This window comes from Osmerus eperlanus, unplaced genomic scaffold (genome assembly GCF_963692335.1).
Source record: "Osmerus eperlanus unplaced genomic scaffold, fOsmEpe2.1 SCAFFOLD_318, whole genome shotgun sequence".
Taxonomy (NCBI): Eukaryota; Metazoa; Chordata; class Actinopteri; order Osmeriformes; family Osmeridae; genus Osmerus; species Osmerus eperlanus.
The window spans coordinates 4,022-31,485 of NW_026911167.1; the positions used below are offsets into that span (position 1 = coordinate 4,022).

General features: G+C 51.2%; 1 protein-coding gene across 3 annotated transcripts; it reads left to right on the top strand.

Annotated features, from left to right (window-relative positions):
• The first annotated feature begins 1,070 nt into the window (after positions 1–1,070).
• LOC134015732 (cAMP-specific 3',5'-cyclic phosphodiesterase 4B-like) lies at positions 1,071–19,904 on the top strand. Of its 3 annotated transcripts, none has more exons than XM_062455277.1 (10): positions 1,071–1,232; positions 9,736–9,829; positions 11,814–11,989; positions 14,268–14,366; positions 14,454–14,618; positions 15,209–15,308; positions 15,423–15,577; positions 15,659–15,781; positions 16,404–16,586; positions 16,709–19,904. In XM_062455277.1, the coding sequence occupies exons 1-10, from the start codon at positions 1,098–1,100 to the stop codon at positions 17,078–17,080; spliced, it is 1,602 nt and encodes a 533-aa protein (XP_062311261.1). In that variant the 5' UTR covers positions 1,071–1,097; the 3' UTR covers positions 17,081–19,904. The 3 variants fall into 3 exon arrangements, with proteins under 3 accessions (XP_062311261.1, XP_062311259.1, XP_062311260.1); XM_062455275.1 differs by lacking the exon at positions 1,071–1,232 and adding an exon at positions 3,346–3,615; XM_062455276.1 differs by lacking the exon at positions 1,071–1,232 and adding an exon at positions 8,581–8,826.
• The last annotated feature ends 7,560 nt before the right edge of the window (positions 19,905–27,464 follow it).

Consider the following 27,464-nt stretch of genomic DNA (forward strand, 5'->3'; position numbering starts at 1 on the left):
ACACACACACACACACACACACCTCTCATGTCCTTAAAGGACCTGACAAGGCTTTGACAACCATATAAGTTATATACAGTATATGACTCATATTACCACACACTAACGTATACACTGACACACACACACACAAAGATATCACACACTCCTCCTAAGGATTGTGAGAGGCAGGAACTGTGGCAGAACTGTGTAAATTCAAACAGCTCAAAGTTCTAGTGAAGGATGGAGAGAGGGAGGAGGATGGGGGAAGGGAAAGAGAGGGGCATTTCTTAGGGAAATCTCTCTCTTTCTTTTCATATTTGTTTAATATACACTATTTAGCCCTTTTTCATGTTTATTAGTCAGTGACATGAGTCAGTGTGACCCGCTGGAGGGTGACAGGGCCTGTGGTCAGTCAGGCGTACAGCAGCAGCTGGCTTTCTCTGCCTGGAAGTGTCAAAGTCAAACTCTGAAAAGTGCCCAGTGATGCAGGGGCTGTGAGAGTCTCCTCTAGACCTGGCACCTGACACACATCTCACCACATTCTCCCCTTATGTGAAGGAGACTGTGTGTGGCGTTAACCTTCTGTTCTGGAGTGAAGGCATGTGTGTGTGTGTGTGTGTGTGTGTGTGTGTGTGTGTGTGTGTGTGTGTGTGTGTGTATGGGCGGACCTAAATGTGCGTTTGTTCAGAAATTGAGAGGTGTCTGTTTTCTTCCTTTGAGGGAGATAAGGCGTCTGGTTTCCTGCAACGGAGGTTGGTTTTATGTAAATGATGTATGTGGAGGGGAGAGAGACACAAAGAGAGAGAGAGAGAGAGAGAGAGAGAGAGAGAGACAGAGAGAGAGACAGAGAGAGAGAGAGGAGGGGGGGAGGGAGAGAGACAGAGAGGGAGGGGGAGAGAGAGACACAGAGAGACAGAGAGAGACACTTGAATGTTGGCTGGAGGAACAGCCCCTTGCAGAGAGAGTGCGTGTGAAAGAGACACAGCTGCTCTCCTCCCTCCAGCCCCACAACCTCCCAGCCTCCCCCACCATGAGGCCCTCTTCCGCCGCACCCTGCCTCCCTCCAGCCTCGCCCCTGCCCTGCCGCGCCCTCGCCCCTGCCCTGCCCTGACTCAATGTCCGTGTGCCTGTTTGCAGATGAGACGTATCAGAAGCTGGCCGTGGAGACCATGGAAGAGCTGGACTGGTGTCTGGACCAGCTGGAGACCATCCAGACCTATCGCTCCGTCAGCGACATGGCCTCCAACAAGGTAAGACCTGTTCTCCTCTCACCTCCCCAGGAGGACCCCTGCGAGCCTGGCCTCACCACCCCAGCAAACACCTGCCAATAAATACGACTGGTGAACACCGATTCCAACCCTTCTCCTGTTGGCTGCTGGGTTTAGAACGTATGGAAAGATTGAACTGTCATACTGGCAGTTCTACTTCGGTTCTACTTTTCTACTTTGGTTTTTGAATAGAACTGTCTTCTCCTGAGCTTCAGGGTTGATATACCTCTTGTGTTTCTAGAAGAGCACTGTGCTCTGAACGTTCATTCGCACCCAAAGCACTTGCAAGCAAGCGGGTCATGCCGGCTGGCTAGATGATCAGACTCGAGACTTGAAAGGTCAGGGAGGGTCACGATTGTTGATCCACTGTCGACTTGGGTGGCGTCTTGTGCAACTGGTCATTTGGAGGCAATGGTTACGACTTTTGGGCAAAAAGTTCATTCTCATGGGTTGGGGTTAGGGTTATTTGTGGTTGTGTGTAAAACAGGACCACGAGACACCTCTGGGGCAAAGCTTGTAACTTCTCTGATAGCTGGACAACAGGATGTCTGCGATCTAGCAGAGGGTCAACACAACAAACATGGGGAGGAAGATTTGGAATGGGTTAATTTGGGTTGTTTTTACTGTGTGTGTGTGTGTGGGTGTGTGTGTGTGTGTCAGGGACTCCTGCTTCCTGTCTTCATGGTTCCGCTGCTCAGCCAGACTACAATAGATTTCCCATCATGCCTTTGGGGCGTGTTGGTGGTCCTGTTTATTTCTCCCGTTGCTGTCGTCATCAGGACTCAGACAGGACAGGGGGGACATTTCCCTAAGACAATAGAGGAACATATTCACACACATTTGTCTGTCTGTCTGTCTGATGCAGAACTGATCCACACACTCCACACAGACCTGAGTCAGTGTACAGATAATTCCCCCTGATAATGGATTGATAGATAAAGGCCCTTCTATGGCTTGGCTCTGGAAGCACCTTGTCTGGGGCCCAGTGGGAGAACACGTAAACACAGATATCAGTCCATCGTCACCGCTGCACAGAACCGACTTCTGAAATACAACATGACTCAGACAGCTCTGTATGAGTGAGTGAGTGTGTGTGTGGCTGTGAGTGTGTGTGTGTGTGCATGTCCTGTGATAAGAAAGAACAAGAGTTTCGCAAGCCAGTCTTCACCCTCTGCACTCTGTAAGAACAGATTATTTTGTCATCAACGTCCTTCTGTGTTCCAGCTCTGGTGACATCATGTATGTACAGTGACAACATGTATGAACCACCATTTGGTTGAAATTGCGATCAGACAGTCTTGATATGTGCCCCATTTAAGTGTGAGTGTGTTAGCGTGTGTGTGTGTGTTTGTGCGCAACTGGAGACACTTAATCATACTGATATTCATCCCTCACAGGAAAAGTCCTCCTAACTTGTTGCTTCTGTAAACTGGAGTGTTGCACATCTGTCAGGCTTGAGACCGCGCTACACCCCTTCAACCCAAATCGTTTTTTTTCCTCTTTTTTCTAAACACAAACACATTTTTTTGTGGCTTGCATCAAGCTTGGAAACTGTCCTCCTAAAGACGCGACTGCATTTCCAAACCAGAGATGTGAAACTTTTAAGTTTTGTCTCTTTGTCTCTGGCATTCTTGCCCAACTCCTCGCCCCAAGGTGAAACCAGCGCAGCTTTCTCAAGAGAGACTCGTCTCAGATTGCGTCTCGGTTTAGCGGCGTGGCGTGATGCCGTTGTGGTTCAGAAGCACGGCTGTTGGGTGGGCTTTGGAAGAGGGACCCCATATCTCATCCATGTGGGTGTCAACTCTCACCTGGTTCGGTTTTTAAACAGGTCAAATCAAATCCCACCAGGGCAGAACAGCTTATGGAGGAAGCCGCTGTTTCAACCACCAACAGGAAGAGCACGTCCCGCTAGATTTATGGATGTTTTTCGTGTGTTTTCAGTGTAAACGTTACCATGTACAGTAGCTGCAGCTCTGGGTAGAGACAGGCAGCAAAGGGTTGTTGGCAGGGAGGGCGGACTTTCCCCAAGATAGGGGTGTGTGCTTCAGGCACACACACACACACACACACTCTCACACTCTCATACAGCAGTCAGCTAGTGAGCCAGTGTAGTCAGAACCGTGAGAGCACTGTGAGTCAGTGGAGCGCTCGCGTTTCTCAGCCTCCGCGCACGTCACGATCGAGGCTCGGCCCTTTCTCTCTCACACACACACACACACACACACACTCTGGCTCATACACTGCGCTGCACCCCGTCAGGAACATCAGTCTACTGTGCTGAAGCCAACCTGTTCACTCCATCATGGGAGCCTGCTACCTCGAGAAGAAAGACAGAAAGATAGGGAAGCTGAACGGGTGGAGAAAGGTATGTTCCACAAGGTTCAACATTTTGCGTTTTTAGGGAATTTGGGATTTTTTTGTTGTTGCTTTGTTTGAAATCCTGTTGAAGGTGCTGGCTTTGCTAGACGTGTCTTCTCTGTCCTGGTGTAACTTTAGTTAGACTTTTGTGGGAGGTCTTTTTACGAAGTAGTTTTGCCAAGTGTTTAAATTCTTCAGTTAATTCTTAGGAATTGGTCTTTGTATGGGATGTGAAGGCTTTGTTTGGCCAGTTTATACTCCTACACTGTCTCTCCTGCGTGTCTGAGCAGAACAGAGATCAGACCTGGTCTGGGTGTCTGTGACGGCTGGCTGGGGCTCGTTCACTAACGTCTTAATCGGTCTTCTGAATCTTTTCAGTCAGTTTTCTCTTTCACAATTGAGAACTTTCCATCAGTTTGACCTTGTGGCTTGGTTAAAGTTGTGTGCGCTGTACAATCAAATGTGTGCGTCATTCTGAGTTAGGAAGAGTTCAGTTGTTGCTTGGTAGCTTGTTCGACAGTTTCCCGTCGCTGAGGTGAACCGTCCCTGTTACTGAGTGCAGCGGGTGTTGCTCGCAGAGCCAGGCTGTTACACCGCACTCCTCACCCCCTTCAGACAATAAATAAACAAATAAAAAAGCGAGATGTGTGACAGGACGCAAGCAGCACATGGAGGGAGTATCAGGGGCAGGTCTCTGAACACTGCAGAGTGTTTCTAATGAGGAGAGAAGTGAGGAGGAGATAAGTGAAGTTTCCATGGCAGCGTGCCAAACCCTTGAGGCATCTCCCTCTGAGACTCCAGGTAACTCAGGGTCTGGACACCAGGCAGCCAGGTAACTCAGGGTCTGGACACCAGGCAGCCAGGTAACTCAGGGTCTGGACACCAGGCAGCCAGGTAACTCAGGGTCTGGACACCAGGCAGCCAGGTAACTCAGGGTCTGGACACCAGGCAGCCAGGTAACTCAGGGTCTGGACACCAGGCAGCCAGGTAACTCAGGGACTGGACACCAGGCAGCCAGGTAACTCAGGGACTGGACACCAGGCAGCCAGGTAACTCAGGGTCTGGGGAGCGACCTGGAGGGGAGTGTTCCTCAAGACTCGGTCCTCAACACTTATTTTGGTTGTCCCTCCTGCCCACCACCCCCACACAACACCAGCACCAAACTAAACATTTGTTTAGGGCCCCGCGATTGGTTCGGGGGGCCCCCAAAAAAAACATTTGTAAAAAAAAAAAAAATCAAAAGGGCCCCATACTACTTTTGTTTAGGGCCCCCAAAACCCTAGGGCAGACAGACATGCTGCTGTGCACAGACAGACAGACAGACAGACAGACAGACAGGCTGCTGTGCACAGACAGACAGGCTGACAGCAAAACCACATCAAAACCACATCGTTAATGCAATAGAAGCGCTCACGTGTCTCATTTGACAACCTAGGCTCGTCAAGGGTAGTTCAGAGCTTCGAGATCTCAAATCATCATGATCAGCTCCAAAGTTGTTGCTCTGCCAATGATCACGCCAGCCTTGTGTTTTTCTGTCTGTCTGGCCCTGGTACACAGTGCCCACTAGTGGCCGACAGGGGAACAGCATGATGTGTCCTCGAATGATTGAGACTTTGCAGTGTGCAGGAAGGAATGAAAGGAAACTATGCAGGCATTCGAAAGGTTATGATGTGATATGATCTGATGACACAGTGGCCTGTGAACGAATGAATGAACATGTTGCGAGCCTGCATAGCCTTAATGGAGGACTTCCTGTGTGTGTGTGTGTGTGTGTGTGTGTGTGTGTGTGTAAGGGGGGTAAGATGGCTGACTGGTTAGGGAGTCGGGCTATTAATCAGAAGGTTGTTGGTTCGATTCCCGGCCGTGCAAAATGACGTTGTGTCCTTGGGCAAGGCACTTCACCCTACTTGCCTCGGGGGGAATGTCCCTGTACTTACTGTAAGTCGCTCTGGATAAGAGCGTCTGCTAAATGACTACATGTAAATGTAATGTAAATGTGTATGTGTGTGTGTGCCTGTCCGTAAGAATCAACATCTCTGAATGAGAACTCCTAACCCTTCATTCCCTTCAGAATGAAATGCCATCACCATTCACCTCCGCTCCTGCAATGCCTTCTGGGTAACACAGTAGCACCCAGAGCAGGAAGAGAGAGAGAGAGGGAGAGAGTGAGGGAGAAAGAGAGAGAGGGAGCGAAGGAGTGAGGATGGGGGATGGGCGAGACAGAAAACAAATGTGACAGCAGAGAGAGGAAGGTAGAGAGAGGGGGGGAGGCGTGAGACAAACAGAGAGACGAACAGAGAGAGAGAGGAGAGAGAGCCAGGCTTCCACAGAGCTGTCAGTGTCTGCCTGGCCAGTAAGATCCAGGGTCCCTGCCTCCTCCAGGTGTTGGGGTGTGGTCAGGTGTGTTAGTGGATGTCCAGACAGGACTGTGCAGGTGCGCTTCCTGTGGGTTCTGCTTGCAGACGAGGAAGAGAAAGAATCACAAAAAACCATGCTGCATCGTGTTGCTCTCCAGTTGAGGAGAAAAACAGATTTTTCTCTCAATCTTTTTGCGCTCTCTCTCCCTCTCTCTCTCTCTCTCTCCCTCTCTCCCTCTCTCCCTCTCTCTCCCTCTCTCTCCCTCTCTCTCTCTCTCTCTCTCTCTCTCCCTCTCCTCTCCCTCCCTCTCCCTCTCTCTCCCTCCCTCTCCCTCTTCCTCTCTCTCTCTCTCTCTCTCTCTCTTGCCTGGGGCGTGTGAAGCTCCTCTCTCTGACGTGTTACTCAGGCCCCTGCTGTTATTTTTCTCTCATGTGATGCAGAAAAAGATTATATAAAAAGGGATTCTACGTCCTCTCCCTCCTTTCCCTTTCTCTTCCCCCGCTCTCTCTCCATCTTTCTTTGTCTCACTCCATCTCTCTCTACCTCTCTCTCTCTTTCTGCAGTCAGAGGATAATCCTGTATCTTCTCTCAGATGCTTTGATCTTTCTCCTCTCTCTCTCTCTCTCTCTCTCTCTCTCTCTCTCTCTCTCTCTCTCTCTCTCTCTCTCTCTCTCTCTCTCTCTCTCTCTCTCTCTCCTCTCTCTCTCTCTCTCTCTCTCTCTCTCTCTCTCTCTTAGGAACAGGGCGTCCTTAGCTAGAAACTTCTGTTTATTTCCGACATCCTCATGGAAATCTTCCAATATTGCGAAAGCATTGGAAACAAACCATTCTTCTATTTCTCTTGGGTGTGGGCACTGTGCAGCAGCAGCAGTGTGTAGATGCTGGTGGTTCTGTAGATGAGAAGTTTGGGTACCGGTCCATGTGGCTGTGTTCACCTGCTCCAAGGATTGGCCCAGACACCGGCCAGATATAAAGCTTGTTGACCGCGGGTCCAGCAGGGAGAGAAATTTACATGTGAGAGAAAGAGACAGACAGGACTAGCGATTTTCAGTCAGCATGTGTGTGTGTGTGTGGTGTGTGTGTGTGGTGTGTCCTCACGACTCTCGCCTTTCCGAAGGGGAAGCCTCACGCGGCGCAACACGGCAGTCACATGACACTGTTGCCATGGCGTCAGGATGTTCTGGTAATTGGTACCCACAGTCTAGGCGTCTGGTAGAGAGAGAGAGGGGGGGGGGAGATTCACCTAAATTGGTGAAGGATGCAAATGACCTACAATCTCTTGTTATTTTTCTCCTCCATATCCCTTTCTTTGTCTCTCTCTGTTCGCCTGGCAACCTTTAATGTTATTATGGGCTGTGGATAATGAGCATGCTCCGAGTCCTCCAAGCTGTCCCTCCTGAGAAACATCAGGGAACAGAGACACTACAGAAGTAGATGATAGAGATAATGTAGAGAGAACACACACATGCACACACTCACACACACACTTAAAAAAAATGACAAGATCATTAAGAACAACAACACACACACACACACACTCTCACACATACACACACACTCTCACACACACACGCAGGCGTTCACATTTCTAAAAACGTGTTCCCATCTCAGCTCCCATTCCTCCCTGTTAGTGAGGAAGTCCCCCCCCCCCCCCACACACACACACACACACACACACACACACACACACATACACTATCAGTAAAAATGGCCGAAAGCACAGCAGAACTTTTGCTTTTAGGATAAGAGGCATTCCCTATGCGGTTGGAGGAGGAGAAGGAGGAGGGAGGTGCAGGATGAAATGGGATATCTGCAGTAGAGGAAGTGATGGAGAGAGGGGGCGCCCTGATTCCTGGATCCCCCTTCTCCTCCTCCCCCCCTCCTCCTCCCCTCCCCTCGCCTCCCCCCTCCTCGTGTGCTGCACGAAGCATGTTGCTGGGGCTGGCAGACTAGAGCCCAGAAAAAAACAGAAGAGGGGAGGAAGGGGGCGACAGAGAGAGAGGGTGGGGAGAGAGAGAGAGAGAGAGAGAGAGAGGGGGAGGGGAGGGAGGGAGGGAGGAGGGAGGGGGAGAGAGAGAGGGGAGGAGAGAGAGAGAGAGAGAGAGAGAGAGAGAGAGAGAGGAGAGAGAGAGAGAGAGAGAGGAGAGAGGAGAGAGAGAACGAGGGAGGGAAAGAGAGAGAGAGAGAGAACGAGGGAGGTAGAGAGAGAGAAGCTCGCAGCAGTGAGCGGTGTTGTGAGACTAACTGTAGAGGAACCCCCCCCTCTCAGTCAGATGAGCATCGCAGCGTACTCTCTCTCTCTCTCTCTCTCTCTCTCTTTCTCTCTCTCCTCCCATCGTCTCTCCCTCCGCCGCCCTCTGCTTTTCAATTATTCATCCGTGCTCAGAGCTCTCCCTTCCCTGTGCAGCGCTGCCTCCAGTGCTCTGGATTTCCTCTCCCAGGACGCAGCTCCCTAGTCTGGCTCCATCGGCCGCCCCGGCCCCCACAGCCATGAAGCCCCCCAGCAGCCCAGCACTGAGAGCGAGAGAGCGAGCCGTCTTCCTGCCGCTCTGTGAGGCGCTGAGGCGAGGAGGAACCGAGAGCAGGAGAGAAGAGGGGGGTTTTCTCCCGGAGCTCCGAAGGAATCCCGTTCGTCTGCCTCTCTGGTTTAGTCGTGCGCACGGTAGCCCGTGCGGTTCTCTCTGCGAGCGGTTCTTCTCTCTGCGTGCGGTTCTCTCTGCGAGCGGTTCTCTCTGCGAGCGGTTCTCTCTGCGTACGGTGGATTAAAGCTCCACTGCTGGCTCTCTGTAGGGGAGACAAAACCACGGCCAAAATGCCTGAAGCCAACTACCTGCTCTCTGTGTCCTGGGGTTACATCAAGGTACGCTTGTCTGGCTGCCATGTAAGCTGGCGTTCCAGAGGCTGTTCTCTGAGGGGGGGGGGGGGGGGGCATGATGTAGACCTGTTGACCAACCTGCTGTTGTGGTATGTGTGGGCTGGATGGAGCTGGTGTGGTGTGTGCTTGTGGGGGGGGGGGGGGGGGGGGGGTGAAGGCTGTTTGATCAGGCAGAGGTGTGTGTCCATCCTGGCTCTCTGCAGCGCAGGGCTGGAGGTTGTGAGGGCAGCGATGGTGCTAACCCAGCACTGCAGTGTCCCTGTGTGAAGCCACGTAGCTTAGCGCAAACTGCCACTTTCCCCTGGATTATGAATCAATGTGGACAAATAATGTCTGCATTTGATATGTGATATTATATTATATGATACAGATAATAAGGATATGATATGTTAGTACTAAGATCGATAAATGTCCAAAGTGCTTGTGTTTTTGTCTGAATGTCTATGACGTTGTTAGAAAAGTCTTTGAATTATTTTCCCCAGGCATTTAATACTGTTAATGATATAATGTCTTTATGTTATTAATGATGTTTCTCCTCATGTAAACTGGAGAGGTGGTTGTTTTACACGGACTATCTTCTATGTTTGCCTGCTGGAAACCTGATGATGCCATTCTCTTTGTTCTCCCTCTCTCCCCCTCTCTCTCTCTCTCCTCTCCCCCTCTCTCTCCTCTCCCCCTCTCTCTCCAATTTTCTCTCCCCCCTCTCTCTCCTCTCCCCTCTCTCTCCTCTTTTCTCTCCCCCTCTCTCTCCTCTCCCCCTCTCTCTCCTCTATTCTCTCCCCCTCTCTCCTCTCCCTTTCTCCTCTCCTCTCCCCCTCTCTCTCTCCTCTCTCCTCTCCCCCTCTCTCTCCTCTCTCCTCTCCCCCTCTCTCTCCTTTCTCCTCTCTCCTCCAGTTCAAGAGGATGTTGAACAGAGAGCTAACACACCTCTCAGAGATGAGTCGTTCTGGAAACCAGGTGTCCGAGTTCATCTCCAACACCTTCCTAGGTAATGACCCCCCCCCACGCACACACACACACGTCAAATTCAGCTTCCATCGATTTCCCCCAAATCCAGAAGATCCTCAAAAGCAAACTGAGTGGAATTCCCAATTGCTATAATCCCACCGTTCCGCAAACAATCCGTATGATCTGAACAGGAGCCCGTGTGTGCTCTGTGCGCACACCCCCTCACGGTGCGGGAAGTGCTGCAGTGCGTGTGTTGTGATGTTCGCCAAGCCTCCATCTTGGTCGAGTCGTATGGGGTTTTGTGGAGACGTTGTGAAACACTTGCGTCAGTTACCTTCTCTTGTGTTCACCCCCTCCGGTGGAAAGCCTACCTTTAGAGGAGGCGCTAGCCTGGACTGTTGCGCTGTAGCTAACACAGCGTTGTCTTCTGACGCTTGATTGACAGGTGAGCTTGTTAGCCTGTGGACTGAAAGGGCAGCGACTACTGCCCCCGTCGAGGGGGCAGTAGTCGCGGGACAGACCTGCTGAGGGGGCAGGCAGACAGACACAGGCAGACAGGCAGACACAGGCAGACAGGCAGACACAGGCAGACAGGCAGACACAGGCAGACAGGCAGGCAGACAGACGGGGGGGGCGAGTGTAGGGGGGGTGGAATCCCCCTCGCGCTCCCTGTGAGCTGCTGATCTTGGTGACTCATCCCCCCTTTCCCAGTTTGTGCATCTGTCTGTAAGTCTCCTCTCACTCCCTCTCTCTCTCCTCTCCCTCCCTCCCTCCCTCCCTCTCTCTCTCTCTCTCTCTCTCTCTCTCTCCTCTCTCTCCTCTCCCTCCCTCCCTCCCTCTCTCCCTGCCTGCCTGCCTGCCTCCCCCTCCATCTTTCCTTCCCTCTGCTTGAGGTAGTGAGTGTGTAGTTGGGATGGAGAGGGGGGTCTGGAGGGGACAGATAGATCCAGAGCTTAGCGGAGAGAGCATCCAGAGAGAGACAGCCATCTGGGCGCTCAGCTGACCAGAGCGCCTGGCTGGGATTAACTGTGATACTCGCAACACACCACTGTTGTTACATGTACTGAACACGCTCTCTAAAGCACACACACACAGATGCACATGGTGTTTTGGTGATGCTGTGAAGTGGTGTGTTTGTCCCTCACGTACGAACGCCGCCCCTGATCTAGCCCATAATACTCTGGATAGCCTCTCAGTGCCCCTTCACAGAAAAATTAAAAGAGAGAGAGAGAGAGACAGAGAGAGAGAGAAAGAGAGAGAGGGAGGGAGGGAGGCAGGGAGGGAGAGGGAGGGAGAGAGAGAGAGATGAAAGGATGGCACAGGCAGCAAGTCTGAGTGTCTGGACAGAGAGCGCTGGAGAGGGCGGGGGAGGCAGTAATGAATTGGAGGTCGCTTCATTTCTCTCCTCTTGTTTCCCATCCAGCACATGTCTGAGCATGCCTAATCACCACTCTCAATTATGACAGAAGGACAGACAGGGAGAGAGGGAGACAGAGAGCAAAAGAGTGAGAGTGGGGAGAGAGAGAGAGAGAGAGAGAGAGAGAGAGAGAGAGAGAGAGAGAGAGGGAGAGAGGGAGAGAGGGAGAGAGGGAGAGAGGGAGAGAGGGAGAGAGGGAGAGAGGGAGAGAGAGAAAGAGGGTGAGGGCAGGGCAGGGTAGAGAGTTACATTTACATTACATTTAGCAGACGCTCTTATCCAGAGCGACTTACAGTAAGTACAGGGACATTCTCCCCCGAGGCAAGTAGGGTGAAGTGCCTTGCCCAGGGACACAACGTAATTTGGCTTGGCTGGGAATCGAACTGGCAACCTTCAGATTACTAGCCTGCTTCCCCAACCGCTCAGACACCTGACACTTGTGTATGAATGTGTTCTTGCTTGTGTCAAGCTCTCCCAGGTGCTTCTGTTTAGAAAGACGAGGGTCCGACTGTCAGTGACCTGCGACGTGAAACCCAACATGAACCACGTGCTGAGTCAGTGAATGTAACTCCTCCCCCCCCCCCCCTTCCCCCCTCTCCCTCCTCAGACAAGCAGAACGATGTGGAGATCCCGTCCCCGCCCCCCAGTGCGCGGGAGAGGAAGAAGAAGGCTCTGATGACCCAGATCAGCGGAGTGAAGAAGGTGGCCCACGGTCCCTCTCTCTCCTCCAGCTGCATCTCCCGCTTCGGGGTCAAGACCGACAAGGAGGACTTGCTCTCCAAGGTGTGTGTGTGGTACTGTGTGTGTGGTACTGTGTGTGTTACTGTGTGTGTTACTGTGTGTGTGGTACTGTGTGTGTTACTGTGTGTGTGGTACTGTGTGTGTGGTACTGTGTGTGTGGTACTGTGTGTGTTACTGTGTGTGTGGTACTGTGTGTGTGGTACTGTGTGTGTGGTACTGTGTGTGTGGTACTGTGTGTGTTACTGTGTGTGTTACTGTGTGTGTGGTACTGTGTGTGTTACTGTGTGTGTGGTACTGTGTGTGTGGTACTGTGTGTGTGGTACTGTGTGTGTGGTACTGTGTGTGTGGTACTGTGTGTGTTACTGTGTGTGTGGTACTGTGTGTGTGGTACTGTGTGTGTTACTGTGTGTGTGGTACTGTGTGTGTGGTACTGTGTGTGTTACTGTGTGTGTGGTACTGTGTGTGTGGTACTGTGTGTGTTACTGTGTGTGTTACTGTGTGTGTGGTACTGTGTGTGTTACTGTGTGTGTTACTGTGTGTGTGGTACTGTGTGTGTTACTGTGTGTGTGGTACTGTGTGTGTGGTACTGTGTGTGTGGTACTGTGTGTGTGGTACTGTGTGTGTGGTACTGTGTGTGTTACTGTGTGTGTGGTACTGTGTGTGTGGTACTGTGTGTGTTACTGTGTGTGTGGTACTGTGTGTGTGGTACTGTGTGTGTTACTGTGTGTGTGGTACTGTGTGTGTGGTACTGTGTGTGTTACTGTGTGTGTGGTACTGTGTGTGTGGTACTGTGTGTGTGGTACTGTGTGTGTTACTGTGTGTGTGGTACTGTGTGTGTGGTACTGTGTGTGTTACTGTGTGTGTGTTACTGTGTGTGTGTTACTGTGTGTGTTACTGTGTGTGTGTTACTGTGTGTGTGGTACTGTGTGTGTTACTGTGTGTGTGGTACTGTGTGTGTTACTGTGTGTGTGTTACTGTGTGTGTGGTACTGTGTGTGTTACTGTGTGTGTGGTACTGTGTGTGTTACTGTGTGTGTGGTACTGTGTGTGTTACTGTGTGTGTGTTACTGTGTGTGTGGTACTGTGTGTGTTACTGTGTGTGTGGTACTGTGTGTGTGGTACTGTGTGTGTGGTACTGTGTGTGTGGTACTGTGTGTGTGGTACTGTGTGTGTTACTGTGTGTGTGGTACTGTGTGTGTTACTGTGTGTGTGGTACTGTGTGTGTGGTACTGTGTGTGTGTTACTGTGTGTGTTACTGTGTGTGTGGTACTGTGTGTGTGGTACTGTGTGTGTGGTACTGTGTGTGTGGTACTGTGTGTGTTACTGTGTGTGTGGTACTGTGTGTGTGGTACTGTGTGTGTTACTGTGTGTGTGGTACTGTGTGTGTGGTACTGTGTGTGTGGTACTGTGTGTGTTACTGTGTGTGTTACTGTGTGTGTGGTACTGTGTGTGTTACTGTGTGTGTGGTACTGTGTGTGTTACTGTGTGTGTTACTGTGTGTGTGGTACTGTGTGTGTGGTACTGTGTGTGTGGTACTGTGTGTGTTACTGTGTGTGTTACTGTGTGTGTGGTACTGTGTGTGTTACTGTGTGTGTTACTGTGTGTGTGGTACTGTGTGTGTTACTGTGTGTGTGGTACTGTGTGTGTTACTGTGTGTGTTACTGTGTGTGTTACTGTGTGTGTGGTACTGTGTGTGTGGTACTGTGTGTGTGGTACTGTGTGTGTTACTGTGTGTGTGGTACTGTGTGTGTGGTACTGTGTGTGTTACTGTGTGTGTGGTACTGTGTGTGTGGTACTGTGTGTGTGGTACTGTGTGTGTTACTGTGTGTGTGGTACTGTGTGTGTGGTACTGTGTGTGTTACTGTGTGTGTGGTACTGTGTGTGTTACTGTGTGTGTGGTACTGTGTGTGTGGTACTGTGTGTGTGGTACTGTGTGTGTGGTACTGTGTGTGTTACTGTGTGTGTGTTACTGTGTGTGTGGTACTGTGTGTGTGTTACTGTGTGTGTGGTACTGTGTGTGTGGTACTGTGTGTGTGGTACTGTGTGTGGTACTGTGTGTGTGGTACTGTGTGTGTGGTACTGTGTGTGTTACTGTGTGTGTGGTACTGTGTGTGTGGTACTGTGTGTGTTACTGTGTGTGTGGTACTGTGTGTGTGGTACTGTGTGTGTTACTGTGTGTGTGGTACTGTGTGTGTGGTACTGTGTGTGTTACTGTGTGTGTGGTACTGTGTGTGTGGTACTGTGTGTGGTACTGTTACTGTGTGTAAGAATCTACCCCGCCCCCCCTCACATGCCTAACTGGCCTCCCACTTGACCTCTAGGAGCTGGAAGACCTGAACAAGTGGGGCCTTAACATCTTCACCGTGTCTGAGTACTCCAACCACAGACCGCTAACCTGCATCATGTACGCCATCTTCCAGGTAGAGACCCTCCCACACGCACACACACACACACACAGAGACTACACACACACAGACAGTAACAGGTCCTGCTCCTCCCCCTGTTAGGAGCGAGACCTGCTGAAGACCTTCAAGATCCCGACCGACACGCTGGTGGCCTACATGATGACCCTGGAGGATCACTACCACTCAGACGTGGCGTACCACAACAGCCTGCACGCCGCGGACGTGGCTCAGTCCACACACATCCTGCTGTCCACCCCCGCTCTGGACGTGAGTCTGCCCCTCCTCCTCACCCCTCCTCCTCCCCCCTCCTCCTCATGAACCGTGCTTCTCCTCACCCCTGACTCCCTCCTCAAGGTCCTTAAGCTCTCCTCCTCCCTTTCCTGTCTCCTCAACCCGCCTCCCCCTCCCTCCTCTCCTCCTCCCCTCCCTGTCTCCAGACTCAAGTAGTCCTCAACCCGCCTCCCCCTCCCTCCTCTCCTCTTCACTTTTTTTAACTTCAACTTTCTCACAGCTTCTCTTGGAGGCCAGTCTATAAATACCTCTTTAACTGTGCCGTGACGCAGTCTCTAGCAGCACGAGCTTCTCCAGGCGCGTCATCGCTCCCTGTGCCCCTGCTCAGCCCTGTCTGGATGTCATGTTTTATGAGCTTGGCTGCCGTTCCCGGCCAGCTAGCCTCTTAAGAGAGCGTCAGAACGGAGAGAGCTAGCAACGGCAGAGCTGCACGTTGTCAGACTGCGCATGCTAGCCTGTTAGCGTGCTAGCCTGTTAGCGTGCTAGAAAAAAAAACGATGTCTAACCCTCTCTCTCCCCCTCTCCCCCTCTCCCCCTCTCTCTGTCCCCCTCTCTCCCCCTCCCAGGCGGTCTTCACGGATCTGGAGATCTTAGCGGCCATCTTTGCCGCCGCCATCCACGATGTCGACCATCCGGGAGTGTCGAACCAGTTCCTCATCAACACCAGTGAGTTTCTCCTCGCGTTCACACAAACTTTTCTCCCACCGAGTCGTTCTTGCTGTGCGTGCGGAAAACATTTTCCTCACCCCAACGTGTGTGTGTGTGTGTGTGTCCGTCCAGATTCGGAGCTGGCGCTGATGTACAACGACGAGTCGGTCCTGGAGAACCACCACCTGGCCGTGGGCTTCAAGCTGCTGCAGGAGGAGAATTGCGACATCTTCCAGAACCTTCCCAAGAAACAGAGGCAGTCCCTCAGGAAGATGGTCATCGACATGGTGAGTGACGGCACCGTAGCCGAGGGGCGGGTCGCTGTGTTGTCCACAGCTGATGATGGATTGTGTTTCTCCCGGCTCCAGGTATTGGCTACAGACATGTCCAAACACATGAGCCTATTGGCTGATCTGAAGACCATGGTAGAGACAAAGAAGGTGACCAGTTCTGGTGTTCTGCTGCTGGACAACTACACCGACAGAATACAGGTGTGTGTTTTCCTGTCTGTGTGGCAGCTCTCTATATGTCCTTGTAATAGGTCTAGTCAACAGCCAAAGCTGGAGGAGGTTAGCTTTCCACAAAGTAAAGGGATCAATAGAAACTAAATGACCCCTGCCCTTAGCTTCCTCTTCTCCATCCATCCATCCCTCCCTCCATCCCTCTAACACCCTTCCACCCCCCATCCCTCCCTCCATCCCTCTAACACCCTCCAACCCCCCAATCCCTCCCTCCATCACTCTACCACCCTCCCACCCCCACCCCTCCCTCCATCACTCTAACACCCTCCCACCCCCACCCCTCCCTCAATCCCTCTAACACCCTCCAACCCCCCATCCCTCCCTCCATCACTCTACCACCCTCCCACCCCCACCCCTCCTTCCATCACTCTAACACCCTCCCACCCCCACCCCTCCCTCAATCCCTCTAACACCCTCCAACCCCCCCATCCCTCCCTCCATCCCTCTAACACCCTCCCACCCCCATCTCTCCCTCCATCCCTCTAACACCGTCCTGTCTGTGATTCACCCCTCTTTCCCTCCTCTTTCCTCCTCATCCCCTCCCTCCCCTTCCTTCTTTCCTCTCCTGATGGTCCTCTGTGTTCTGATGCAGGTGCTGAGGAACATGGTTCACTGTGCCGACCTCAGCAACCCCACCAAGTCCCTGGAGCTGTACCGCCAGTGGACGGACCGCATCATGGACGAGTTCTTCAGCCAGGGCGACCGGGAGAGGGAGCGCGGCATGGAGATCAGCCCCATGTGTGACAAACACACCGCCTCGGTGGAAAAGAGCCAGGTGAGTCTCTCTCACACACACACACATCAACACAAGAATGCACTTATAGTTGTGTTCGCACACATACGTGCACACATACATACACGCGCTGACTCCCCCCTCCCTCTCCTGGCCCTCTCCAGGTGGGCTTCATCGACTACATCGTGCACCCCCTGTGGGAGACCTGGGGGGACCTGGTCCACCCCGACGCCCAGGACATCCTGGACACTCTGGAGGACAACCGTAACTGGTACCAGAGCATGATCCCCCAGAGCCCCTCCCCGCCCTTCTACGACCAGGGGCAGGACGGCCACGGGGGCGACAAGTTCCAGTTTGAGCTCACCCTGGAGGAGGAGGACTCTGAGTGTACGGAGAAGGAGGACCAGAGCCAGGAGGAGGAGGACAGCCTGGGGGAGCCCACACACTCCCCTCTGGACCTCTCAGACAGCCAGGAGCCCATGGAGCCGGCGTGCGTTGAGATCGTCACACACGGCGCCTCGCCCACCGACACCTAGGAGAGCCTGGAGGAGCGGGGCTCTGCACCGCGCCACGGTGTCTCGTTTTAACAAGGAGAGATCCTGCAGTCATGCTTTTAACGAGGCCCGCCATGGGCCTCCGTCTGAGCCAAGAGGGGGGGTGTGGCTCTTGAGTTAGGAGCCGGCAGAGGGAGAGTTTTGGTCGACCGGCTAGCGAGTTCTCAGGAAAAACTAAACGCTGCAGAACATTAGTGGGACTGAGGAGGCGTGCGGCTGGAGAACTGAAGGATTGTGGGACAGTTCGGAAACGGTTATATTTTCTTTTTTTTTTCGAACTGACGTCCGTGACGTTGACACTACTGACAGAAGTTTTGTACCTTGTGACCTTTCTACGGCGCCAGGATGCCAGGAGGTAGCAGACGAACTACTGATGGACGTGCGTTTGTATCGCGAGCGAGAGAAAAAAAGGGTTTACTTTTTTCCTTGTAACATTTGTCAAAGGACTTTTGTGTGCCTTTTTTACGATTGTCTTTTTACTAGTTTTTTATTTATTGAACACACTTTAGTATGTACGTGATTTTTGTTTTCTTTTTCTTCTTAAGAATATTTGAAAGCTGAAGAGCAAAATCCTTTTGTATCTCCGACAGAGAACAGTCTTCCTTGTATTGGGCAATAGAGAACTACAAACAACTTTAGACAAACCTTGGACTAACTCATCAATAACAAACATGAATTCCCATGATAGACGCACAGTCTTGTTCGCAATATTTCAGTTTCAATCCAAGCACAACAAATATGTTTAATTTGTGTAAGTGTCAGATTTCACTGTTAGATCCATGATTTTTTTAACCTCAAATACACATCTTTCTGAAATCACCTGCTCTCTTTCATCTTCCCTCCTCACGTTACCGTGGGCGACGTATATTTCCCCTCACCCCCCCCCCCTCAGTGTGGTTCCTTTCCTGATTTCCTAGCTGTCCAGAGATGTGTGTTCACAGCGGCTGCTGGGCAGCTACTGATGTGACCTGTCACAAGGAGCAGGGTTATTTTCAGCCCTGAAGAGCCCCACTGCCTTATTAATCATGTTAGCCTAACTCAGCGATGCTCAGACCCATTCTGATGTACCCGCCCCCTGCCTCTCTCCAATCAGGCCCAGTCGTAATGATGAAAGGTGCCCTGGCGACTGCCTTACTGAAAATCTCCCCCCTCACACCTTGATCAGCGCTTTTATTCACCAGGTCTATGAAAGCCTGTGGATGGGGCCCTTAAAACAATCAAAGAGAAAGGGAGGTGAGGCGAGGCATTGACGTAAGCGCTTTGTCTCTTTCCTCCGCGCCCCAATCCTCGGATCACATGTCGGATCACATGTCTCTGGACAGCAGGTTATCAGGACAGACCACTGAGAGGTCATTCTGTCTGTTACCAAACCCAAGAGAAAAGAAAAAACGATTTCTCGAGAAAGACAGGAGGGAGATTGAGTGGAGGAGGGAGGAACTGAAGGTCTTGAGATACTGTTACTAAACCAAAAGGCCCCTAGCTACTGTGTGTGTGTGTGTGTGTGTGTGTGTGTGTGTGTGTGTGTGTGTGTGTGTGTGTGTGTGTGTGGGCTGGGGGGGGGGGGTGTTCCTCTATGACTGGTTTTCATGGAGCTCTTAGTAAGCATCTTGCATTTCTTTTCCACTCTCTCTTGGTTTACTGACATACTCAAAGGTACATCAGCTACCTTGTCGTCTTCGCTGACGCCACCAGCCAAGTGGCAGGTGTGTGTGTGTGTGTGCACATACAGGCTGCAGGTGTGTGTGTGTGTGTGTGTGTGCACATACAGGCAGCATGTGTGAGCAAGTGTGTGTGTGTGTGTGTGTCTCTTCTCTGTCACATGACCTTACGTACCCACAAGAGTCCTCGTACTGTTTGTCACTAGAGCTTAAGTTGGTCCTTTGCTGTTTATAACAGTGGATTTATTATATTTTAACCTGTAAATAAGAAAACTGGTTCAGTGTAAATCTATTTTAATTTATATGCACTCGCATTACCTGGACGTGGTGGTGTCTGATGTTAACAAGGCTCTGCTTCGGAGTCCTTTTATATCCTTGTATTATATATTGTTTAGGTTTTTTATATATATATAAATATATAAGTATATATTCGCACAATGTTTTGAGTGCCCTAACTAGCAGCTAAAGAGACATATATAACCCTAACTCATGGGTGGTATTGAAGACATTAGAAAAAGTAGATTTAGGATGTCTACAGGCCTGTTCTAGAGAGAAAGAGACTTGATGTGTCAGCGGGATCGGATCCAGATCGAGTCTCTCACGTCAGTGGCTCGTGGGGTTGTTTGGCTCCAACCACATTGAAAGCAGATTGCTGATCGAGTTTCAGATTTTGGAGTTTAAACGTCAGCAAGAAATAACATGAAATCGTACACGAAAAACACCTTCTTACACGTCACACTCCATGTAAAGTAGATATCCAGGGCGGGTATTGGTAGCATGCTACAATAGTCCACAGCACCGGTGTGAAATCGTTATGAATTACGAAAAATGTGATCTTCTGTAATTGATTGTGCTAATGTGAACTCTTTTTCTGACCAAACTTGTTAGCAGTTTTGAAATTCAAATTGTCCGTATAACATTGTTAATCTATGTTCAAGCTTTTTTGCTCCAAGTTTTGTCCAAATGGATAGCCAGACTTAGCACTATCTGCATGAGAGATTGGGTTGTATATCTGTTCAGTACCGCGTTGACACAAACAGATATTCAGTGTCTCACACAATGTATGGTATAATATTGTATATTGTGTTCAAATGAAATCTGAAATACTTTTTTTCTATGAAGTGATTAAAAACAAAGCATGAATCCACTCTTGTCTCCTGTGAGTCTTATTAAGTACTGTGGTCAACCTCTGCTGCTGGATCAGAAAGGACCGGAGACTACCGTTAAGTGACAAACTGTCAGGGCACTTGATGTCATAGATATATATAAACACTAGATGTCTCGTCCGCGTTGCCGGAAAACGGAGTCGAACGCCCGCACATGGCGGCCATCTTGCTACAGTCAACTCGCTCACCCATAACATTGTGTTGGTGCTACATGTACTTTTTAAATGACCATAACTTGCTCAATTTTCAACCGATTTTTAAACGGTTTGGTTTGTTATCAACGTCAGAGATGTCGTTATGCCACTGCATACTTCTATTCTATTTGTAAAACAATAACATAATTATTCATAAGTATGCAGTGGCATAACGACATCTCTGACGTTGATAACAAACCAAACCGTTTAAAAATCGAGACCCTGGTCTGTGGGCGGGGTCTTGGAGAAGGTCAGACACGTCAACGATCCCTTTCGTCTTTCTCTCCCCCCTCCTCCTGCCCCCTCACCCCTCCTCCTGCCCCCTCCTCCTGCCCCCTCACCCCTCCTCCTGCCCCCTCCGCCCTCCTCCTGCCCCCTCACCCCTCCTCCTGCCCCCTCACCCCTCCTCCTGCCCCCTCACCCCTCCTCCTGCCCCCTCCTCCTGCCCCCTCACCCCTCCTCCTGCCCCCTCCTCCTGCCCCCTCACCCCTCCTCCTGCCCCCTCCTCCTGCCCCCTCACCCCTCCTCCTGCCCCCTCCTCCTGCCCCCTCACCCCTCCTCCTTTTTCACTGATGATTGCTCAGGTATTTGATAACAGCTCGATAGAAAGCTTCAGACTGTAGTGCTCTGTGATGGTTCCCATGCGTGGCTCTGTGATGGTGTGTGTGTGTATGTGTGTGTGCGAGTGTGCGTGTGTCATTATGGCCTTCTGACGTCAATGTGGCTGTGAGAAGCTTAGATTAAAGCGGCATGTGAATGGGTCATGTGCAAATCAGAAACAGGTGGCAAGAGAGGGAGAGAGAGATGGAGAGAGAGAGGGGCCCGTCAGCAGATATGTCAGAGGTCGCTCGTCCCATCAGCAGGGCAGAAAGTTATGCTAACAGGTCCCCTACGCCCTACACTTATCCTAACCCTGACCCACAACCCCACCCTACCACAGCCACCCTAACACCACCACCACCAGCAAATGCCCCACCAAAGCCTACGTCACACCCAGATTTATGGCCTGATGTCCTGACGTGGGCTGGGGGGCGGGGGGGCAGGGGGGCTAGTGACACTAGACCCAGGCTCCACAGAGAGCGTTCACAGTGTAAATGAAGGCGGTAAATCAGGCTGGTGATGCAGGGCCCTGGTTGTCTCTGCCCCCGGGTCAGAGAGCAGAGGCTGGGATGAGCTGCTCCACCAGGCCCTTGACCTCAGCCCCTCAGCGAGAACGTGTTCAGCACCGTTTCCTGTGTACGCCATGCATTATACATGATTCCTATTCCTGATTTATAATCTTCGACATTTCATCAAAGCGATAAACTTTCATGAAACCAAGCCGTTTGAATTGTATTGCACCGGCGGAGAGAGATTGCTCTCACACACGTTACTGAAGATGTGTGTGTGTATGAGTGTGTATGAGTTTGTATGAGGGTGCGTCCAGACATGAGCTACGTATGACTAATGTCTGAGAGTCCCTCCAGGCTCCAGAGTCCTAACCCTCAATCTGACTCGCGATCTGAAGAGGAATTCAACACAAACTGAACCCGAATCTGGATTCCAGGAAGCCCTGAGCTCCTCCCCTCGTGACGGGGTCTCAGCGCCGCGTGCTGAAGGGGTCTGGGCAGCCTCACCAGAAATGACCGTGATGGACATCGTTCAAACCTAATCACCCAAAGCTGTGAAATACCTCAGTGTGGTGTTTTGCTGGCCCACAGCAGAGTTGTTTGTCTGGGCCCGCTGAACCGAGAATACATAAACAAGCTCTTGTTGCCTTGATTGCGTGAACTGAGAAGGGGGGAAAGATTCCATGTCTGGGAATGGTACAAGAGAGGGATCTTAGTCTGTTTCCCCCTCCATGCCGTGACCAATATGAGGAGCACTCTTCCCACATGTTTCCTCTCTTGCGTTGAGGTCATTGGACCCATTGATTGTGTTACTCCAGACTTCAGACATCACAGGCTGGTGTCACGCACCCCTTTAAGCTCTGAGTGGTCCATGGCATACAGGGGAGCATTCTTCTACTCCGGCAAGAGGCGCAGACACACACACACACTAAATACACACATGCACACTCACACACATGCACACACACACACACACACTCACACACACTCACACACACTCACAGCACCACTGGATGCAGTCGCACTGCCTTACAACAGAGATGGAGACGAAAACTGTCTTTCATTAAGACATTGTCTTTTCAAAGGGTTGTTGTTTTTTTCTTCCTGCCAGTTGAGACACACACACACACACACACACACACACACACACACACAGGGTTAGCTCTAAAACATCTCCAGATCAGGGGGGGGGAGCGCAGGAGGGGGAGGGGGGGGAGGCAAGGGGGAGATGGGGGATGCGCTGCTGCACTCAGCACTGAGACTCAAATGTGTTTTGACGTGCTGAACTGAGTGTGTCCTGGCCAGATCTGCAAGCTCCACAAGATCCAGCCTCCATTTCGTGCATTAGACTATCCCCTCTCATCTCCTCCTCTCTTCTCCTCCTCTCATCTCCACCTCCCGTCCTCATCCTCCTCTCTTCTCTTCTCCTCCTCTCCTCCTCCTCTCCCCTCTTCCTTCTCCCCCGAGAGCGAGATTTGATCTACAGCTGGTCACTGCAGATAAGTGCAGTGTGGGCAAGCGACCCGCTCACATCCATTGATATCTCCCCCCCACCAGACAATGAAGAGTATGGGGGAAGGCAGGCCTCCATCGTGATCTCCTGTCTATATGGGGTTTCCTGTCTCCGCAAAGCCTTGTTGGCATGACAACCACAGTAGAGGAGGGCTGTTACTCTGCACCTCTGTGGAAGCACACAGAAACACCCAGATCTACCTCTCTCTACCTCTCCCTCTCTCTACCTCTACCTCTCTCTACCTCTCTCTACCTCTACCTCTCTCTACCTCTACCTCTCTCTACCTCTACCTCTCTCTACCTCTCTCTACCTCTCTCTACCTCTCTCTACCTCTCTCTACCTCTCTCTACCTCTCTCTACCTCTACCTCTCTCTACCTCTACCTCTCTCTACCTCTACCTCTCTCTACCTCTACGTCTCTCTACCTCTCTCTACCTCTCTCTACCTCTACCTCTCTCTACCTCTCTCTACCTCTCTCTACCTCTCCCTCTCTCTACCTCTACCTCTCTCTACCTCTACCTCTCTCTACCTCTCTCTACCTCTCTCTACCTCTCTCTACCTCTACCTCTCTCTACCTCTACCTCTCTCTACCTCTCTCTACCTCTCTCTACCTCTCCCTACCTCTCTCTACCTCTACCTCTACCTCTCTCTACCTCTACCTCTCTCTACCTCTCTCTACCTCTACCTCTCTCTACCTCTCTCTACCTCTACCTCTCTCTACCTCTACCTCTCTCTACCTCTACCTCTCTCTACCTCTCTCTACCTCTACCTCTCTCTACCTCTACCTCTACCTCTCTGTACCTCTCTGTACCTCTCTCTACCTCTACCTCTCTCTACCTCTACCTCTCTCTACCTCTACCTCTCTCTATCTCTACCTCTCTCTACCTCTACCTCTCTCTACCTCTCTCTACCTCTCTCTCTCTCTACCTCTCTCTACCTCTCTCTCTCTCTCTCTCTCTCTCTCTCTACCTCTACCTCTCTCTTCCTCTCTCTACCTCTCTCTCTCTCTCTCTCTTTCTCTGTCTCTCTCTCTCCCTTTACCTCTCTCTACCTCTCTCTACCTCTCTCTCTCTCTACCTCTCTCTGTCTCTCTCTCTTTCACACAGACTTGACCAAGAGAAAAGGTAATACTTCAAAACGTTTATACTATATAGTTTATATATATATCTACACTTAATTACGTGTATATATTGTATGTGTGTGTGTTTACTCTGCTACAAGAAATGCTTTCAAACACCAACACACTCACACTGGTGGTGTTCACTGTGTTCTCCTAATGAAACAACCACTTCACTCTTACATGCCGGTATTTCTGTGTTCATTGAAGACTCCTAAACAGCATGAAGGCTTTGTGTTGTGTCTGCAGCAGGTGGTGCATGAGGCCAACCAGAGGAAGCTGGAGAAGGCGCTTCACCTGGTGGCCGTCAGGAAGGTGAAGTAGTCAAGCAGAGTCAATCAGATTTGGTCAGGCAGCGGGCACAGGAAAGTGCAGGGTGGTCCGACGTGGTCTTGGGCACGCTTGGTGCCTACGTGCTACAGAGCGGGCGCTGCCCTCCACTTCCCTCCCCCCCACTTCCCCCCCCCCCCCACTCCCCCCCCCCCCACTCCCCCCCCCCCCCCCCCCCACCCCGACGCCTCCTCAGGGCTTTCAGGGCAATTAGCCCCCCACTTCCTGGTGGTGTTCTAGAAGGCGAATCATCATCTTCCGTAGTTTGTTTAGTCTGTCTGCTGTTGGGGGGGATTTTCTAATAGGAACCTTTTGTTGTGATTAATCAGGCCATGCCAGAAGTTGAGTGAGTGAGTTTGTGGAGATTCTCGGCCTGACAGACCCAGTCCAGCTAGCCGTGGGCTAGCTAATCCCTCGTCCAATAATGACCCTCTCTCTGAGAGAGCCCAGCGAGGAGGTCAATACCCCCGTGTGATGTCCGCAGGAATGAGAGGCGGGAGCCCTTTGAGAGGATTTTGAACCGGTTTTGGTCCATTTCGGCCCTTGATCGCAGAGCTGAGGTGATGAAAGCGGCGACTCTCAGGAGAGGGAGGCAGTGTGTGTGTCAGGGTGTGTGTGTGTGTGTGTCAGGGTGTGTGGGTGTGTGTGTGTGTTCGGGTGTGTGTGTTCGGGTGTGTGTGTGTCTAAGCCTGCAAGGTCCAGAGCACTGAGCATGAACGCAGAGATTTCTGGTGGTGCCGGAGACGGCACCTGATGGTGACGGTTGGATGAGGACAAGACTGCCTCCTGCTGGTGTTTCCACTGAACAAACGTTAGAAAAGTAGGTCAGAGCGAGAGAGAGAGAGAGAGAGGGAGAGAGACAGAGAGAGAGAGAGAGAGAGAGAGAGAGAGAGAGAGAGAGAGAGAGAGAGAGAGAGAGAGAGAGAGAGAGAGAGAGAGAGAGAGAGAGAGACAGAGAGAGAGAGAGAGAGAGAGACAGAGACAGAGACAGAGAGACAGAGAGGGTCTCAACCTAGTGTTCAGTCTTCAGGTTAAAGCCCTCCCACTTTACCGCAGTGTCGACCGCGTGGGAAGTCAACTCAGAGGATCCCTGCTGAAGTGAAAACAAAATAAACATAAAGTCTAGTCTCTTTAATGTGAATGAGAAGGCGAGCCCATCACAGCGGTCTTCAGGACTGTGACACACAGACGTGAAGACAGCACAGAGTCTGTGAATGGGAGAGAACGGTTGTAGCTCGGCGGTTAGAGCATTTGACAGCAGATTGAGAAGTTGCAGGTTCGAACGCCTCCCTTGTAAATTGCATTGGATAAAAGCGTCTGGTAAACGAATACATGATATTATTTTCAAAAAACAGATGCATTCTTGGCCCTGGGATACCGTCAGTGACGACATGTACATTTCATTTGACTAGCCCTTTTAAAAAACAAAATGTCACCAGAACCAAACAAACACGTCAGGGTAGACAGTGAGAAAATAGGGTTAGCCCTTACCCTCACCCTCAGCCTAACCCTCGGCCTAACCCTCACCCTCAGCCTAACCCTCAGCCTCACCCTCACCCTCACCCTCAGCCTAACCCTAACCCTAACCCTCACCCTCAGCCTAACCCTCAGACTAACCCTCACCTTCAGACTAACCCTCACCATAGCAAACCATGATCTCAGGAGGCAGGTGGTGGCAGCTCTGCAGCAGCTCTGCTGCAGCTCTGCAGCAGCTCTGCAGCAGCGCTGCAGCAGTTCTGCAGCAGCGCTGCAGCAGTTCTGCACTAGATGCTCGCTGGCAACAGTGTTGTTTATCCATCCTGAAGCTGTGGGTGTGCTTGCTGCTGCCTGCCACTAGGGGGAGCTCCAGCTCAGCTCAACCAGCCAGAGATGAGCCAGAGATGGGGCAGCTCTTTTCCACACATCTCTTTAATTTTTTATTTTATTATGTCTGGAAATTTGTGATTTTGTTCCTTGTTGAGGATTTATTCCCCCAGTTGTGGATTTCCAAGAGACACTTATTTACATGTTTTTTTTTATGGACAGTGGACCATTTTCGGCAGATGGAACACACACTCATGCTGGTTTTGTGTCAGAGAACCAGGTCTTTTCTACATGCATCTTCACGGACAGACTGGAGCAAACACGTCCTAAACGACCACATTGACATTCTCCACCGGTCGCGCTTAAGCGTGCGCTAGTACGTGCGTGTGCGTGTGTGTGTGCGTGTGTGTTCCCCCAGCCGGGAGAACTCAGCCGGTCGTAGCTGACACACTCCCCCTCTCTCACTACAGGTCCCTCTCTCTCTCTCTCTCTCTCTCTCTCTCTCTCTCGCTCTCTCTGACTCACACCTCACACATCTCTTCTCCATCCCTCCATCTCTCCTCCATCCCTCCATCTCTCCTCCATCCCTCCGTCTCTCCTCCATCCCTCCGTCTCTCCTCCTCCCTCCGTCTCTCCTCCTCCCTCCCTCCATCCCTCTGTGCGGCCGTGGTGGACCTGCAGGGCTCAGCCAGGCTGGATGTAGATTGTTCTAGATGGCTGAAGAGCTGTGTGCTGCTTGGTTTCATATTGTCACAGGTAATAACTCTCTCTCTGTGTGTCTGTCTCTCTCTGTCTCTCACTCTTTCGATCTATTTCTCTGGTCTGAAGGAGCTTGCCTGTCTGTGTGTGTGTGTGGCTGTGTGTGTGTGTGACGTAAACTAACTTGTCAGAGTTGGTTTGACTTTCAGGCTGGTGTTTGGTGCAGAGGGGGAGGGAGGAGGGAGATGCTGTCAGAGGAGGAAGTGGGTCAGGACTGAGCTGCCTGTTCCTGTCACAGCGCCCCTGCAGGGCTCGCAACTAACTTTTTTCCTGAATTCCAATGTGAATACATACACAATAGAATACAGAATTGTCTTGCTTGTTTCATGGTGGGGCTATACACAATAATTGGTGTGGCTGTAGTAAAAAAGTTTTTGAAAAAGTTTTTCGAAATTTCTATTTGAAAAAAAAGTTTGAAGGTTTTAAAAATATTTTCTAAAAAATAGGTTTGCTTCATTGATGAGTAATTGATGAGGACTCTACGTAACTCTACTGTACTCTACTGTGCTTTACTCTACTCCAATTTGTGTGTTAGCACTTCTGATGCCTTTATATTGTTTCAACAGTAGGGGGCAGCGGAGGAGAGCAGGTACTCTGGGGTGGGGGGTGTCTCTGGAGTGGGCGGGGCAGGCAGGCTGAGAGGACCAATAGCAGCTGTGGCTCCTCCCCCCACCCCTCCTCCCAGCTCCTCCCACCCTAGCTCCTCCCCCTGCTGCCC

Coding starts and splice junctions, on each gene's coding strand:
- LOC134015732 (XM_062455277.1), top strand. CDS start 1,098: ATGTCCGTGTGCCTGTTTGCAGATGAGACGTATCAGAAGCTGGCCGTG. Junction 14,619..15,208: donor TGTCCACCCCCGCTCTGGAC/GTGAGTCTGCCC, acceptor TCCCCCTCCCAG/GCGGTCTTCACGGATCTGGA. Junction 16,587..16,708: donor CCTCGGTGGAAAAGAGCCAG/GTGAGTCTCTCT, acceptor GGCCCTCTCCAG/GTGGGCTTCATCGACTACAT.